Source organism: Excalfactoria chinensis, chromosome 3 (assembly GCF_039878825.1).
Source record: "Excalfactoria chinensis isolate bCotChi1 chromosome 3, bCotChi1.hap2, whole genome shotgun sequence".
NCBI lineage: Eukaryota > Metazoa > Chordata > Aves > Galliformes > Phasianidae > Excalfactoria > Excalfactoria chinensis.
Window position 1 is genome coordinate 58741529 of NC_092827.1, and position 15382 is coordinate 58756910.

At 36.3% G+C, this 15382-nt stretch overlaps 1 protein-coding gene across 16 annotated transcripts in view; it reads left to right on the plus strand.

The window, feature by feature from the left end:
- The window catches only part of SYNE1 (spectrin repeat containing nuclear envelope protein 1), a 282607-nt gene that overhangs the window by 212426 nt on the left and 54799 nt on the right, over positions 1 to 15382 (plus strand). For all 16 annotated transcript variants that reach the window (XM_072332285.1, XM_072332289.1, XM_072332288.1 and 13 more), the window contains 11 exons: positions 266 to 466; positions 1047 to 1220; positions 1626 to 1757; positions 3649 to 3845; positions 5036 to 5168; positions 5522 to 5704; positions 6316 to 6465; positions 7576 to 7752; positions 10417 to 10572; positions 12799 to 12954; positions 13673 to 13843. In XM_072332285.1, coding sequence (XP_072188386.1) covers positions 266 to 466; positions 1047 to 1220; positions 1626 to 1757; positions 3649 to 3845; positions 5036 to 5168; positions 5522 to 5704; positions 6316 to 6465; positions 7576 to 7752; positions 10417 to 10572; positions 12799 to 12954; positions 13673 to 13843 — 1830 coding nt within the window. The remainder of the gene's footprint in view (positions 1 to 265; positions 467 to 1046; positions 1221 to 1625; positions 1758 to 3648; positions 3846 to 5035; positions 5169 to 5521; positions 5705 to 6315; positions 6466 to 7575; positions 7753 to 10416; positions 10573 to 12798; positions 12955 to 13672; positions 13844 to 15382) is intronic.

Below are 15382 nucleotides of genomic sequence, written 5' to 3' on the forward strand. Positions count from 1 at the left end.
CTCTTACTCCTTTGCTACTTATACTTTGAGATTCTGCTATCTTTATTTCCTGTATGCGCCTGAAGTAGATGCAGGTGCTTCTTACTTTTTCTCTTCTTAAATGCTGATTGATTAATTTACCATTTATGGTGGTGTATCTATTTTTTATCTATGAATAATTATTACTATGCTAGCATTGAGAGAAATATAATACATTGACAGTGAAGGTTATGTAGAAAAATAAGGTAAGAAATAAGGATTATCATTGATGCTTTTTGCCCCCAAGGATATGTATGATGAGGTGATGATGATAATTGGATCCAGACGGAGTGACCTGAACCAGAATCTGGCTCTTAAGAGGCAGTATGAGCGGGCATTGCAGGACCTGTCTGATCTGGTAGAAACAGGCCAAGAAAAGATGGATGGTGACCAGAAAATGATTGTTGCTTCTAAGGAGGAGGTTCAGTCACTACTTGACAAGCATAAGGTAAGAAACTGTGTGTTATTTCAATACAGATAATGACTGTAAGGCTGTATACAGTAAATTGCTAGTCATTAAATCCTGAATGTTCAGGACCTTTTCTGAACAGTGAGCTAGTGTAAATCAATGACCAAATGATTTTCAGATGCTCTGTTACAGGTAAATCCTATTGGATTATAGTTGCTTCTCCATTTTAAAAGCAACTTTCATCTGTTACTCTATTTTTTTCCAGTGGAAATTTAAGTTTGCTAATAACATTCACAATATATAGTAAGACCATGCGCAGCAAGTCTGCGTTTTTTTGGTGTGGTAGAATTTGTAAATGGTTTATATCAGATTTAAGCTATTTTTGTTCATAGAATTAGAGTACTGGATTTGCATATAAAGAGTAACCTCTTTCATTTTATAAAAAGGCAAATGTCCTGTTTGTAATTTGTGAATTGTTATTCGGAGGGAAAAGTTTACAATTCTGTATCTGCCTATACTTGATTATAATGCTGTTTTCTGAAGTTGTTGTTTTAGTAGTAATGAATTGAAGAAAAATTGCACTTTCCTACTTTTATTCTCTTTTCCCCATCTCTATCAGGAATATTTTCAGGGGTTGGAGTCTCACATGATCCTGACAGAGACACTCTTTAGAAAGATGAGTAGCCTTGCCCTATTGAAGGAAACTCGATCACATTCAGAACTAATGACACAAGCTTCAACTGTGTTAAAGCTGGCACATAAACGAGGTGTGGAGCTGGAATACATTCTAGAGGTAATAATTTGTTCTTTTCTGTACATCCATTGTAATCTACTACCAGGATGTCCTGCAGTGGTTTTCTGTGTGTGAACTGAATTGATGGATATCATTCCTACTTGCTGTACATACAAGGGACTCATGGACAGCATGTGATTTTGTACTGAGAACTTCAGGTGACATAAACTGGGTTTCTCTAAATTTGAAACAACTACTTAGCTTTATGTGACAGGCGTTTTCTGACCAAAAACTATTCTTCATGCAGAGATGGTGTCTTACTGTAGATTTTTAAGACATTTTAACTGCTGTTTCTGTACATTCACAACAGTGCAGCTGTAATATTTAAGATTGAGAAAGTAAGTAATATATTTAAAATTCACTCAGGAATAAAAAATATAGACACCTAGTTATTTGTGCCTGCAGACTTGGATGCATCTGGATGAAAATTACCAGGAACTTACCAAACAACTGGAATCTGTCGAAGGTAACATTCCCACGGTTGGTTTGGTGGAAGAGACAGAAGACAAGCTCACAGAACGGATTAAACTTTTTCAGGTACTTTGTAGTTATTCTGTATGGAAAAGTTTGATGGAAGGGGACCGCTGTAGTGATTCTATCTGGAGTTCATTTGGAAGGACAGTTGGAATGTGTTGGATCAGACAAGACTTAGTAGACTGTTGAGAATGGAGATCCTACAGTCAGGCTGAGGGCCACCTGCAGTGCTGTGCTACTTTCTACTGAAAAAGTTTCATATAATGTCCAATCTAAATCTTCTAGCTTTCAGCTTGTGACCATTATCCTTTTTATGTTGTGTGTCACTACTAAGAAGCATTTATTACCATAGTATTTTTAATGCTACTCCAAATAGTTATTGGCCTTTGTTAGACTAGCCTATGGTCTTCTATTTGCTAACACAAAACAAGCACACTTCCCTAAGTCTCCTTTTAAAAGTGTGCTACAGGTCCATATATGTCCTGGACCAGTTTCTTCTTCTTGAACTTGGTGAGAGTTGAGGAGAGGGCAAAATTGGATTCACTAGCTACAATCTTACCAGCACCATATGGATAGGGATGATAAAATAACATAAGTCTGTTGACCACACTCTAATGTATGCCAGTGCTGTGGTTTGCCACATTAGTGATGTAATCATTATGATAGATGAAAGGCTAAAAATACCAGCTGTTCCATTCATAGCCTGTACTTAGAAGGAATGTTATTATGCCCAAGGTGCAAAATTTCCACTTCATTTTGAACATTCTCTGGTTCCTGCCTTATTGAGATTTAAGTTTTATCAAAGTACCTCTGGACTCCAAGTCTGCCTTTTTTGTGTGAACACTCCCCATCTATTAGTGCCATCCACAAATTTATCATGAGAATGCTCTCTGTTATCATCTGTGCCATTACCTAAGATGTTGAAAATGTTTGGACTCCAATATCAACAATCCTTGTACTACTTTACTAATAACTGACTGCCAGCCAAACGTTAAGGCTTTGATCACTAATTTTTGAATCCAGAAGTACAAGCCATACAACATTTCTCCAGCCTTCACTCTCAGCTTCCAGAGGAGGGTGCTGTGGTAGACAGCATCAAAGGCCACACTGAAGCCAGCTTCATCGACAGAGTAATTTTGTCAGAGAAGATAGTCAAGTTAGCCAGTCCATACTGAGTATTCCTGATTGCCTTTTTCCTCCTTTTTGTTCTTGGAAATGGAGTCCATGATCGTTCTAGAGAGCAAGATGAAGCTAGTCAGCCTGCAGTTCCTTGAGTTATCTTCCTCTTTCTCACCTGCAATAGCAGCTAGTAGTTTAAATACAGACTTTAATACCACATCCTGTTTGGTTTTTTGGTTTTTTTTGGTCTGTTCTCAGAATGAGAGTTCTAACCCAGTGCTTTTTTGTGTGTTTTGTAGTATACAAAGTACTCTGAATATTCTTGTTTTGTTTCCAAAAAGATGTCTGACACATTTTTCTTGCAAATTCACTTTCCACTCTTTTCTAATCTGAATTTACTATGTATACGCTTTTTTACCAAACAGCTTTTTGCTTTTTTAATGCTATGAGGAGAACTTAAGCAATATATTGTCTGGGAGCAGTTATTAACTATTGGTATTGGTTTTGTTTAGTGCAAGGCATTTTTTCTGTTTTCTTCTTTCCTTTGCCTTGTCAGTTTCATAAATCAGGTTATTTGAATCCCTATTATTAAATTCTGCTATTAAAGAAGTTTTAATACTTTTTTTTTTTTTTTCTTCTCTTTGTGGCCACATCTAGAATTAAAATTAATCAGATTATCTGCTTGATGGGTTTCAGTGAGTTCTATAGAGGAAAAAAATATGATGTGCATAGGTAACACTGGACATGCTACAAATGCAGTAAAAGAAAATGGGATATTGAGAAAGCGTAGTAGCATAAACTTGCAGAGCTAACTTTCTCTCCTCTGTCATTACAGCATCTGAGATCTAACCTGACTGAATATCAGCCTAAATTATACCAGGTACTGGATGACGGGAAAAGGCTACTTTTTTCTATTAGCTGCTCAGATCTTGAAAGTCAGCTGAACCAACTGGGAGAGCACTGGCTGAGTAACACCAGCAAGGTTAACAAGGAACTTCACAGGCTGGAGACAATACTGAAGCATTGGACAAGGTAATCACAGAATCATGGGGGTTGGAAGGAACCTCCAGAGATCATAGAGTCCAACTCCCCTTCTAAAGTGGGTTCTATAGATTAGGTAGCACAAGGAAATATCCAGGTATGTTTTGAATAGCTCCAGAGAAGGAGATTCCACAGCCTCTCTGCGCACCCTGTACTAGTGCTCTCTCATCCTTAAATGCTGATACAATGAACAGCATAAGCTTCTTTAATTACACTGTTGAACTTAAAGTTGTTCTGAACCCAGAACTTCTATAATCCACGTTTAAAGGAAAGTTCTTGGAAATGCATGTGATGGTTTGACTACACTAAAATACCCTACTCCTATTCTGTACAAGTGCTATCACATTCTCTTATGTACGATAAAACTTGATTACAGTGAGTGGGAAGAAGTGAGAAGACATCTTATTTAGATGACTAAATTAGAAGTTCCCTTTCCAGTGGTGAGAAGAGGTGTATTCTTTGCTAAATAGCATGAGTAGCGTCAGCACAATCTGGTATTGTGATTGCTGGATACTTGTGGTTCTATGTAACTGTATCTTGGGATGGGAACATTTAGCTGCCTTTAGCAAGGTGCATCTACTATTTTTGAAATGCATTCTCTAAGAGATGTACAAGATTTCTGTATTTGTAATGTCTCTGGCTTGTTGGCTCACAAGCTTTTAAAGAAGGATACATAAATTTATTATATATATAAAGGTTATGTAAAGGCATCCTCATTCTAACATTTACTTAGCATATGGAATGATGTGGAGATAGTAACTGGGGGGAAAAAGAATAAATAAATTTCTGATCTGGGATAACACACACTAAAGCTTTTTAAAGACTGAGCTTTCTCATGGAAAGCAGAAAAACTGATTGTGTGATACGGGGCCAGGACACTGTTACAACTCCTCTGAATAGGTTGATGGACAAGTTAATAATTCTTCATTAGACTTAGTTTTTCCTAAAAAGTAAGGTCATTGGTAGGAATCATGGATGTGACAGTTAAAATATGAACAACGTGGTACCTGACCTTTCTTAAAAATTAAATCATGCTTTTCTGAAATTTGATAAGAGAAAGAAAAACTCTGTTTTTTAAAAATCTGATATAGGATATTTTCTTCTAACACATGGAGGAGGCTACTCTTTTGGAAACAGGAAGTGGCAATGACTATGTTAGTTTTCTGTGAACATTTTTACAGGTATCAAAGTGAATCAGTTGAACTGACACACTGGTTGCAATCTGCAAAAGAGAGACTTGAGTTCTGGAGTCAGCAGTCTCTGACAGTTCCTCAGGAACTGGAAGCTGTTCGAGACCACCTGAATTCCTTTCTGGTAAGTTATTCATAGGCCTAGAACACCATTTATTTTCCCTCAGATTACAAATAAACAGCTTAGAAATCACATGGCTTTACTTTTTCTCATTGCAGAAGAGAAGTATGCAAAAAATAAATAAATAAAAAAGTCACTTCTTTTGCTGAGTTTTCCTTCCAAAAGCTGATGTGTTTCCACATTCAGAACTGAACTATTTTTATGATTAAAAACAGTGTTTGTTTTCACTTTATGTGAAATATAGCTGGTGAACACTAATAGAAAGACTATATTTTTAAAGAGAAATTAGGATTTTTTAGATTTAATATTTAAGTACAGGTAATTGCATATTTCCACAAAAATGATTCTGCTTATAGGAGTTTTCAAAAGAAGTGGATGCTAAATCGTCACAGAAGTCTTCTGTACTGAGTACTGGAAACCAGCTCCTCAGACTGAAGAAGGTAGATACAGCGGCATTGCGTGCAGGATTGTCCCAGATTGACAATCAGTGGACAGAGCTGCTCACACAAATCCCAGCAGTACAAGAAAAATTGCACCAGGTAAGAAAGAACAGTGGAGGTCTCTAATGTTCCAGAAAATTCAAACCATACAGTTGACCCCTTCTCTAAAAGATGGTTGTTCCTGATTGTCTTTACTTATTTGAGAAAGGACAGGAACAACGTTTTCTCCACTTTATAGTGGAAAAGCCTACACTCGTGTCTGTATCCTGTCTACCCGTACTGTCTAGCACTAACTGATGCTAATTTCAAACTTTCCTAGTTGCATTTGTTAAATTTTAAGTGACAAGTAGGTAGGCTTTTTTAAAAACATTGACGTAATGTTTGGCAAAAATAAGTGCTGTTTCCTATCAGCTTGTTTTCTTCAGATGTTTTTGTTCAAGATCTAAAGACTAGGTCCAAGTCTGTGGAAGACAGAGTCAAAATGGAATCTTTAGGTTTGTGTCATGAAGAATGGAAATAAGAAGCCTTTAATATAATGTTTTCTTATATATGGAACTATAGGTTATATCTTGTATTGAAAGTTTTCAATATATATATATTTTTTTCCACTTCGTTATTTTATGAATTTCAGTAATATATTTGGGGTGTAGAATAATGATAATAGAAGCAAGAAAATAATATGTACTGTTTAAATTCTGTTATCTCTACAGCTGCAGATGGACAAAATTCCTTCTCGCCATGCTATCACTGAAGTTATGAGCTGGATTTCCCTGATGGAAAATGTTATTCAAAAAGATGAGGAGAGTATAAAAAACATAACAGGACAAAAAGCCATTCAGAATTATGTCAAAAAATACAAGGTATATCATGGATATATTATAGATTTTATTTTCAAATTATCTCCATGAAATATGTATATGTATGTGAAGTAGAACTGATTTAAGTTATTTATTTATTTACCTTATTTTTAAGTGTTCTGGAAAGGATAGAATTATGCACTGATTAGAATGGAATAACATTTGATATAGAAGAAAAGAAACCACAATTAATACTACTCTGCTGCTTAGTTATGGAAGCAATTTTAATTTTTAATATAGTTACCTTAATATCTAGTTGATCAAAAGCAATATGCACCTTGTTAGATGTAGTTTTTGTCCAAAAATGCACTTCGCAAATAAGATTTCATGAATTTTCTGCAAAGCCTGTTCTTGAATGAAAAGTATGCACTGTTTTACAAATTAATCAAGTCATCAATATCTGAAGTGAAAATGAAAGATGGTGTATCTTGAGCTAACTATTAAGAAGGAGTAAACAAAATTTAAGCTTTTTCCAGATCAGTAATATTCCTGTAATAGATCTGTACCCAGGGACTCTATTCTCGCTGACAGAGCAGTTTTATTCTTTTGGAGAATATTAATTATGATACATTCCAGATGTTTGTACAAGTTATGTGAAACATGGATAACTCACATTCAGTCCTCTCAAGTGTTTTAAGAGGCTGCTTTACTTCTTGGTTTATGTTCTCTGTTTATAAGAATAATTTCCGTAATACCTTTTGGTGGAATTAAAAAAAATAAAAAAGAAAAAAAAAAAAGAAAAAAGAAAAAAGAAACTAAATCAAGTGAATAGAACTAATAAACAAACTTTTTTGTTTTGTTTTGTTTTTGTTTTTTTGTTTTGTTTTGTATTTGTAAACCTGATCCTTGAGACCACAATCAGTAAGTTTGCTGTTTTGTTCACGTGTTCATTTCATCACAAGCAATTTCTTTATTCCCAAGGCAGTGTACTGCTATCTTAGATCTAAATATTTAGAAGAGAAATATCAGTGTTTTCAATTACTGTTCAGATTCTATTGAAAAACTTTAGCAAGATTGTAGTAGGGATGTAATTTGTGGATGTTTTTCTCCTCTGTTCTGAAGGATACTAAGAAATGATTACATTTTTTAACATATTATTTCCTTCTCTTCTAGGGTTTCAAGATAGATTTAAATTGCAAGCAATTGACAGTAGACTTTGTGAACCAGTCTGTGCTACAAATTAGCAGTCAAGATGTTGAAAGTAAACGTAGTGACAAAACTGATTTTGCAGAGCAGCTCGGAGCAATGAATAGACGTTGGCAGATCCTACAAAGCTTGGTAACAGAAAAGGTAAAGAAGACCTTCAGCTGCTCTCTTGTGAACTTTAAAAATACATGCAAATATTCTCATAGTATACATAGTAATGGCTAGAAGTCTCTGTAGGTCTTCTAATCCAACCTCCTACTCAGAGCTAACTTTACAGTTGGATGAGATTGCACAGGGCCTTGCTTTCATGACTTCTGAAAATACATAAGGATGGATTTTCCACAAACTATCTTGGCAGCTTTTTCCTGTACTTAAGCACTGTCCCCTGCCTCTGTGGGGAGCAGGTTTTTGCCTTATGCCCAATCAGAATTTCTGCTGTTTTAACTTGAGTCTGTTTCTTCTCTTTTCACTGTACATCTTGAAGAAGAGTTTAGCTTCATCTCTATAATCACAATGAGTAGAAAAGTGCAATGAAACCCTTTCTTAACCTTCTTTTCCCCAAGCTAAATCAGGTGAGTTTCTTCTTATAAGTAAGTATTTGTCAGTTGTGGGGGCCCAAAATCTGTCACCAGAGTCAAGGAGAATGGAATAAGCCCTTTTTAGCAAAGTTGCTTTCTGCCAGCCTGCATGTTACCTTGTCCAGTTTGAAGGACTCTGCATTTACCTTTACTGAATTTCTTGAGAATTCACAAGTGTATTCCTCCATCTTGTTGAGCATTCTCTGAATGGCAATTCTGCTTTGCAGCATATCAACTACTTCTTCCAAATCAGTATCGTCTGTGAACCTGGTGAGAGTACAGTTCCTCATGTTGTTCAGTTTATCAATTAAGAATTAAACAGTATCAAACTTAAGACTTACCATGTTGATCTGACAGTCTTGTACGTGGCTGCCAGATAGACCTTGAAAATTTTGATCACTGATCTTTAAAGCATTGCTAAAGCCAAGCTAAACAGTATCTACTACTCCCCATTTGCTGTTTATGTCTTTGTAGAAGGCAGTAAGTTATTTCAGGCTCAATTTGCTCTCGGTAGGACTACATTTATTGCTACTTCATGCAAGTGGAAATGATCTATTACAGAATTTGAAGTATAGCCTTTTTCCATTCACCAGAAACTTCCTCCATCCTCCATAATTCTTTAAATGTGATAGCAGCCTTACAGTGACATTGGCATCCTTGTACACATTCTGTCTTGTTCTGTAGACTTTTATACGTACAGCTTATTTAAGTAGCTCTTAATTCAACTTTCCTCTACTGTAGCTAGTACCTCAGTCTGCCTATCCTAGTTATGTCAATATTCCATATCATGACATCTTGTTATGTTGTTGAATGCAGAGGCACAGTACACTGTGGAGCTGCACTTCTTGGTTTTTTGTTGGTTTTTTTTTTTGGCAGTCTCAAATGAGTTACGACTCTCCAAGATGAAGATATACTGAAATGTACTGCATTTCTCAAAAGTCTCCATGTGATCTCTGATTGTGGGTGACAAGGATTTTCTAGTTCCATCACTGCAGTGAGCAGCACAGTCATAGCCTTCCTCTCTCTCTCATTTGAATTATTAATTGTAACTCTCTTATTGTTATCTTACATTCTTCTACCATTTGTAGTAAATTTCTTCTCTCTCCTTGTCTGAATTGGGTTGTTTTTCATTCCTTTTCCCCAAAAGGGAAGAAAGGGGCTCTCTTGCCCTGTCATACTTGAAACTGCAGTGTTGCCAAAGGGCCTGGGACACATGAGAAGGAGACCTTGGCAGTAGAATCAGAGTGAAGAAGGTACTGTGTGGCTCAGTCTATTCTGTGGTTTTTATATTAGGTGCTGATGCATTTATAATGAATAACGGGAAGAGTTCTGTCCTTCAATAGCTATCTCTAGCTAAAATTTTGCTTTCCTAAGACCAGCCCTGCACAGCCAGACATCCACTTCACACTTCTTTTTCTTTTTTAGATCAGTAAGAAGGTCTCAGTTCTGTCCAGACCTCCAAACTCTGCCACACTATTTCCTTGTAGCCTAGGATTTATCTTCTTGTGACTTGAGGAAGTTGTCTTTGAAGATCATCTGTCTTCTCCTTTGCCTTTCTGTATAGCCTCACATGGCATCGTTTACTTGAACAAACCAAACATTACTATACCAGGACATTCTAAGTATCTTTAATCTACTACTTACTTTCCTTACTAGACTCTCAATTGTCTTGTTTCTGTGCTCAGCTAATTGACTAGGATTCAAATTCTGCTATTGTTAGTTATCTGTTTTATGTTATCTTTCCAAGAATGATTACTACCTAATCATTCACTGAATAACACCTAGATCAGAAAAATAAGAGTGATTTTAAAGCAGCCAGTTGCCAAAGGAGGTAATATAAATCATTGTCTTTATCACAATTATAAGGAACAAATAAAGAATGTATTTTTACATACCTTGTGTTATCTGGGGAGAGTACATACTCTCTGAAAAGAGCCAAAGCCAAACTGTTAGTTCTTTTCCATGCATTGTGATTTTTGAATAAGTTATGTACATAGAATTATTCTTGGATGAAGTAGAGTTGTTGTTGTTGTTGTTGTTTTTAATTATGAACTCTTTTACAAATAGCAAATATATTTCAATTTGAATACATGTAGTATTTTTAAATTCTGAAAGCATTACTGATTTCTGAGAAGGAACTGGTCAGCATTATTTTTAATGATTTGTTTAACTGACCCAGAATTAAAGGTAATTGTATGAGGAAGTATGCGCTCATATTTCTTCTTTGTAGATCCAGCTGTTGGAAAGTCTGCAGGAATCCTGGACAGAATATGAAAATAATGTGCAGTGCCTAAAATCTTGGTTTGAAACCCAAGAGAAGAAGCTGAAAAAACAACAGAGAATTGGAGACCAGGCTTCAGTACAGAATGCTTTGAAAGACTGTCAGGTAAAATTCCATCCTAAATAACAATAGTCTAATTCTAGCAGGTAGAAACAAGACTTTATAAAGCCCTGTGGTATTTGCATACCATTGAAGTCAGCGACCAAATTTCTCTGTACTTCAGTGGGAGAGAGATTTCATTTCTAAGGTGAAAACACTAAGAAAAGGAAGAAAGAGCATTAATGTCTGTCTCAAAGATGTTTAAAAGCAACAAATATCATTGCTATTTTGACACTCAGTATTAAAGTGTGGTCATTTCCAAATATGTCAGGCTTACTGAACTTAGAAGACAGTTAAAGGAAAATGTACACTATCCTCTTTGGCCAGTCATTTGGAACTTGATGTTGTGACCGCTATGCTTGTCTATTCAGAAACTTGTTTTTTCTGCCTCATCATTGCCCTCCTCTGCTGTCCCATTTCTTCTTTTCCCCCTGGTACTCTCATTTCTTCAGGACTACACAAAGAAATATGTAAAAAGAATGTATTTTTCTTTTCAGAATATGTTTGGAATCACACATACTCAAATATTCAACTAGCCAGAAAAGAGAACAATGTTGGACTCATTTCACTTACAAAAGAGTAAAGTGTAATCTAGACTAGAATTGGCAAAGATTGCATGACGCAAAGCTCAGCTGTGCAAAATATAGATCAGTTCATAACCATCTCAGTTTTATATGTAAAATTTATACAAGACTACACAACAGTGAGTAGGGATATGCAGTGGACTCTGGGCATCAGACTAGGAACAGCACGTATTTAAGTAATCAGAAGGTTGTTTCTGGAGCTGACAGACTAGGGTTTATTGTTAAAATCACCAGTGTATTAAGCTCATATTTGATTTTGTAAAGACAAATACTTTTTTAGGTCAGGTATGTTAAAAAATAATACTTTTATTTTTTCTTAAGTTCTTGACTCAGATTTTCAAACTGGACCTAATGCCTGCTTTCAGTTAAAGTGTCTTTATATTTTCAGCACAGTACGCCCATCTAACTGAACCAAGTGTAATTTACGGTAGCCTGCCAGAATTGACAAGTTATGCTTGGATGTAGTTCAAAGCTGAATCTAATTTATTACCTCTTTGGTTTCTTTAGGTCAGCAAAGTTAGCAAACATGCTTAGGTAGCCAGTTACGAATGGCAAGACTTTGATCATCAGAGAAACAAATTATTTTAGAAATAACAGTACCAGACACTCCCAAGTACACCGTTCAACTAGTAGAAAAGCTCCAGCTTATTGATTAACCAATGGTAGTTGCTGCCTACTGTCATAATAATGAGTGGCACCTTTATTTTTCATCACAGATCAGAAACAATAATGAATCTTTAATTTTTCCATGACTTTAGAATGATACAGTTGGTATCTCTCTTCACAGAAAACCAGAAATATTTGTTGTTACTACTGTTTGAAGCTTTTGCCTATTTTGCCTTTTGAATTTGGAGTGATCTTGTTAAAATCTGAATTACTTTTATTTCTGCTTGGTGAAAAGCCCAACATGCTACTGACAACTGAGAAATATTTAATTAAAAAATAATAATAATAATAAATTAAATTACTAGTAATAGTTTTGTAAAAGCATTATTCAAGGTTGTAATCTGTAACAAGATCATTGCTATAAGTTATAACAAAAATTTGAAATAATCCAGAATAAAAGTGCAAGAATACACATAAAGCAGAGGCTCAGTCCTCAGGAAGGGGGCTTTGCTGGGAAATGGCAAAAGAATGAAGACTGCACATTGTGCAGGGAGGCACAACAAATTGACGTGTTTCACTAGGAAGTCATCTTGTCCTTTTCTTTGCATGGTAAAGCAGAGTTTTTCCAGAATCTTGAGCCAATTTTGGATTAATTAAAAAGTCATCTGTGCTCTGGGACAAACTAAGACTCACAATTTTCCCATGTATTCAATCTGCTAACCTATTTTTAATTAAGTTTGGACTCTGTCATAAGAGCAGATGGTCACAGCAGAAGTTTAGTGTACAGGACATGATTTTATTTAAACTAAAGACATGCAACTGGGATTTAAAGGGACCTTAAAATATTCAGTAAAATTGCTGATGAATTGTAATTCTCTTGTGAATAAAATCAAACAAACAAAGTATTTAAGTGTGCCTTTCCTATTTTTAATGTTGTACAAATTGAGAAGCATATGACTGACTATCTTTTCTGTCCCGACTCACTTCTACCCAAGTGTAGGAAAAAAAAATAAATTCTCAGATGTCATCTTTTTCTTTTAAGGAATTAGAAGAATCAATAAGAACAAAGGAAAAAGAATTAGAAAGCATAGAAAAAAGTGGTCTGTCTTTGATACAAAACAAGAAAGAAGAAGCCTCTTCTGCTGTTTTGAATACACTGCAAGAAATCAATCATTCCTGGGCCAACTTGGATCACATGGTAAAACAATAATCAAACTTCAGAAATCAGAGTATATAGGAAAGGGATAAGTAGGTGTTTGCAGTTTGTGTATTTCTATTGTGTTGTAGTGGAAGAAATTATAAACTGTGTCTCTGTTTTCATATGTCTCCAAGCTTGTGCATATATTCCACATAAGATGGATGTAGTATTTACTATTTTAGGATATTTTACATTCTTAAAATTGAAGCTTTTAGATGCCTCCTAATATTTAGTAGAAAGGGATCAAATTTAAGTAATTACCATTTCAAGCACAAGTAAGGCAGAGTGGGGAGAAAATCAGTAAGAACTAGCTGTCATCATCCGAAGATGGATAGCGTCAGCCCACCTTTTAGAAAGAATACAGCACATTAAAGCCAGACTGTCTACTGACTTTCCTAGACTGACTTGTCTGCCTTACAGAGTCAAGAAATTTATCTTGAGTCTAGTTTGAAGCAAGGTAAAATGGACTTTTATGTATTCTGAGTCCCTGCCATCCTGTACTTCTGTGACTTGATTCTATAAAAACAGAACTTACTGCATAAGAACTGAGCGCAAGCCCAGCTGGTGGCAGTGCAGAATGTTCTCCCTACAACAGGTTTAAGTTAAGGCCTGTGGAACAAGTAGTATCTGAGATCAAAAGGAAGGAAATGATTTAAACAAAAGCAAATCACTTTTATGTTGTTCATTTTCCTTATTTTTTCTCCTTTCCTTCTCCTAGGTTAGCCAACTAAAGATATTGTTGCAGTCTGTTCTTGATCAGTGGAGCATTTACAAAGTAGTTTATGAAGAACTAAATAGTTACCTGATGGAAGCCAGATATTCTTTGTCCCGCTTTTATCTTCTTACTGGTTCTTTGGAAGCTGTGAAAGTCCAAGTTGATAATCTACAGGTAAAGAGGAATACCGTACCTGTTCACATACTAAGGATGGATTTGAGGATGAATGTCCTTGTTTTATGGATACAGATAAATATGCTTTTTAGTTGATGGGTTATGGAAGTGTGCAGATACTGGCACAGTGGAAACATAAAACACTTAGAGGACACTTTATCAAATTGCCATTGCATTTTTTTTCATATTTCTAAATAAATTAAGCAGTGATAGATGTTTTCTTAGTACACTGTTGATATTGCTTATATTTTGAGCTATAGGAGTTTCAAATCATAGAATCATAGAATTACCCAAGTTGGAAAAGACCTTGAAGATCATCAAGTCCAACCGCAGCCTAACCAGTACCCTAACTCTAAAAACCCTCCACTAAATCATATCCCTGAGTACCACATCCAAACGGCTCTTAAACACATCCAGGGATGGTGATTCAACCACCTCCCTGGGGAGCCTATTCCAGTACCTAACTACCCTTTCTGTAAAGAAGTGCTTCCTAATATCCAACCTAAACTTGCCCTGGTGCAGCTTGAGGCCATTTCCCCTCATCCTGTCACATGTGAAAAGAGACCTGCCCCACTCTCACTGTAAGAACCTTTCAGGTACTGGAAGAGGGCGATAAGGTCTCCCCTCAGCCTCCTTTTCCCCAGACTAAACAGCCCCAACTTCCTTAGCCTCTCCTTGTAGGGCTGATTCTCCAAGCCCTTCATGAGCCTCGTTGTCCTTCTCTGGACCTGCTCCAGTACCTCCATGTCTTTCTTGTGCTGAGGTGACCAAAACTGAACACAGTACTCAAGGTGAGGCCTCACCAATGCCGAGTACAGGGGCAGGATGACTTCCTTAGTCCTGCTCACCACACCATTCTTGATACAAGCCAGGATGCCATTGGCTCTCTTGGCCACCTGGGCACACTGCTGGCTCATATTCAGCCGACTGTCCATCAGCACACCAAGGTCCCTTTCCATCTGGGAGCTTTGCAGACACACTTCCCCAAGCCTGTAGGGTTGCCTGGGGTTGTTGTGACCAAAATGCAGGACCTGACACTTGGCCCTATTGAAACTCATTCCATTCACCTTGGCCCATCGGTTAAGTCTATCCAGGTCCCTCTGTAGTGCCCTCCTCCCCTCAGGTAGATCAACACTCCCTCCCAGCTTAGTGTCATCTGCAAACTTACTGAGGGTGCACTCAATCCCCTCATCCAGATGCTGAAACTCCTTTTATAAAATTATGTTGGTGGATTAGGTTTATATAGACCAAGGTTTTCCTTCAAAGAAAGGTGTTCTTAGCTTTCAAAAATCAAAAGTAATTCCAGATTTTTAAAGTAACAAGAACTTGCACTGATAATATTTACCAGGAAAATTAAATTTGCAATGTCATTTAAATATTTTGTGTTATTGGAAGATATAAAGAGCATCTGTTAACACACTTTACAGCCAATCCTCTACCTTTTCATTTATTTATTTATTTATTGCTTGTCAGGGATGAGTCAGCAATAAAATAAGTACAAAATGTTGTTATAATTTTTAAGATATTGGATTTATGACT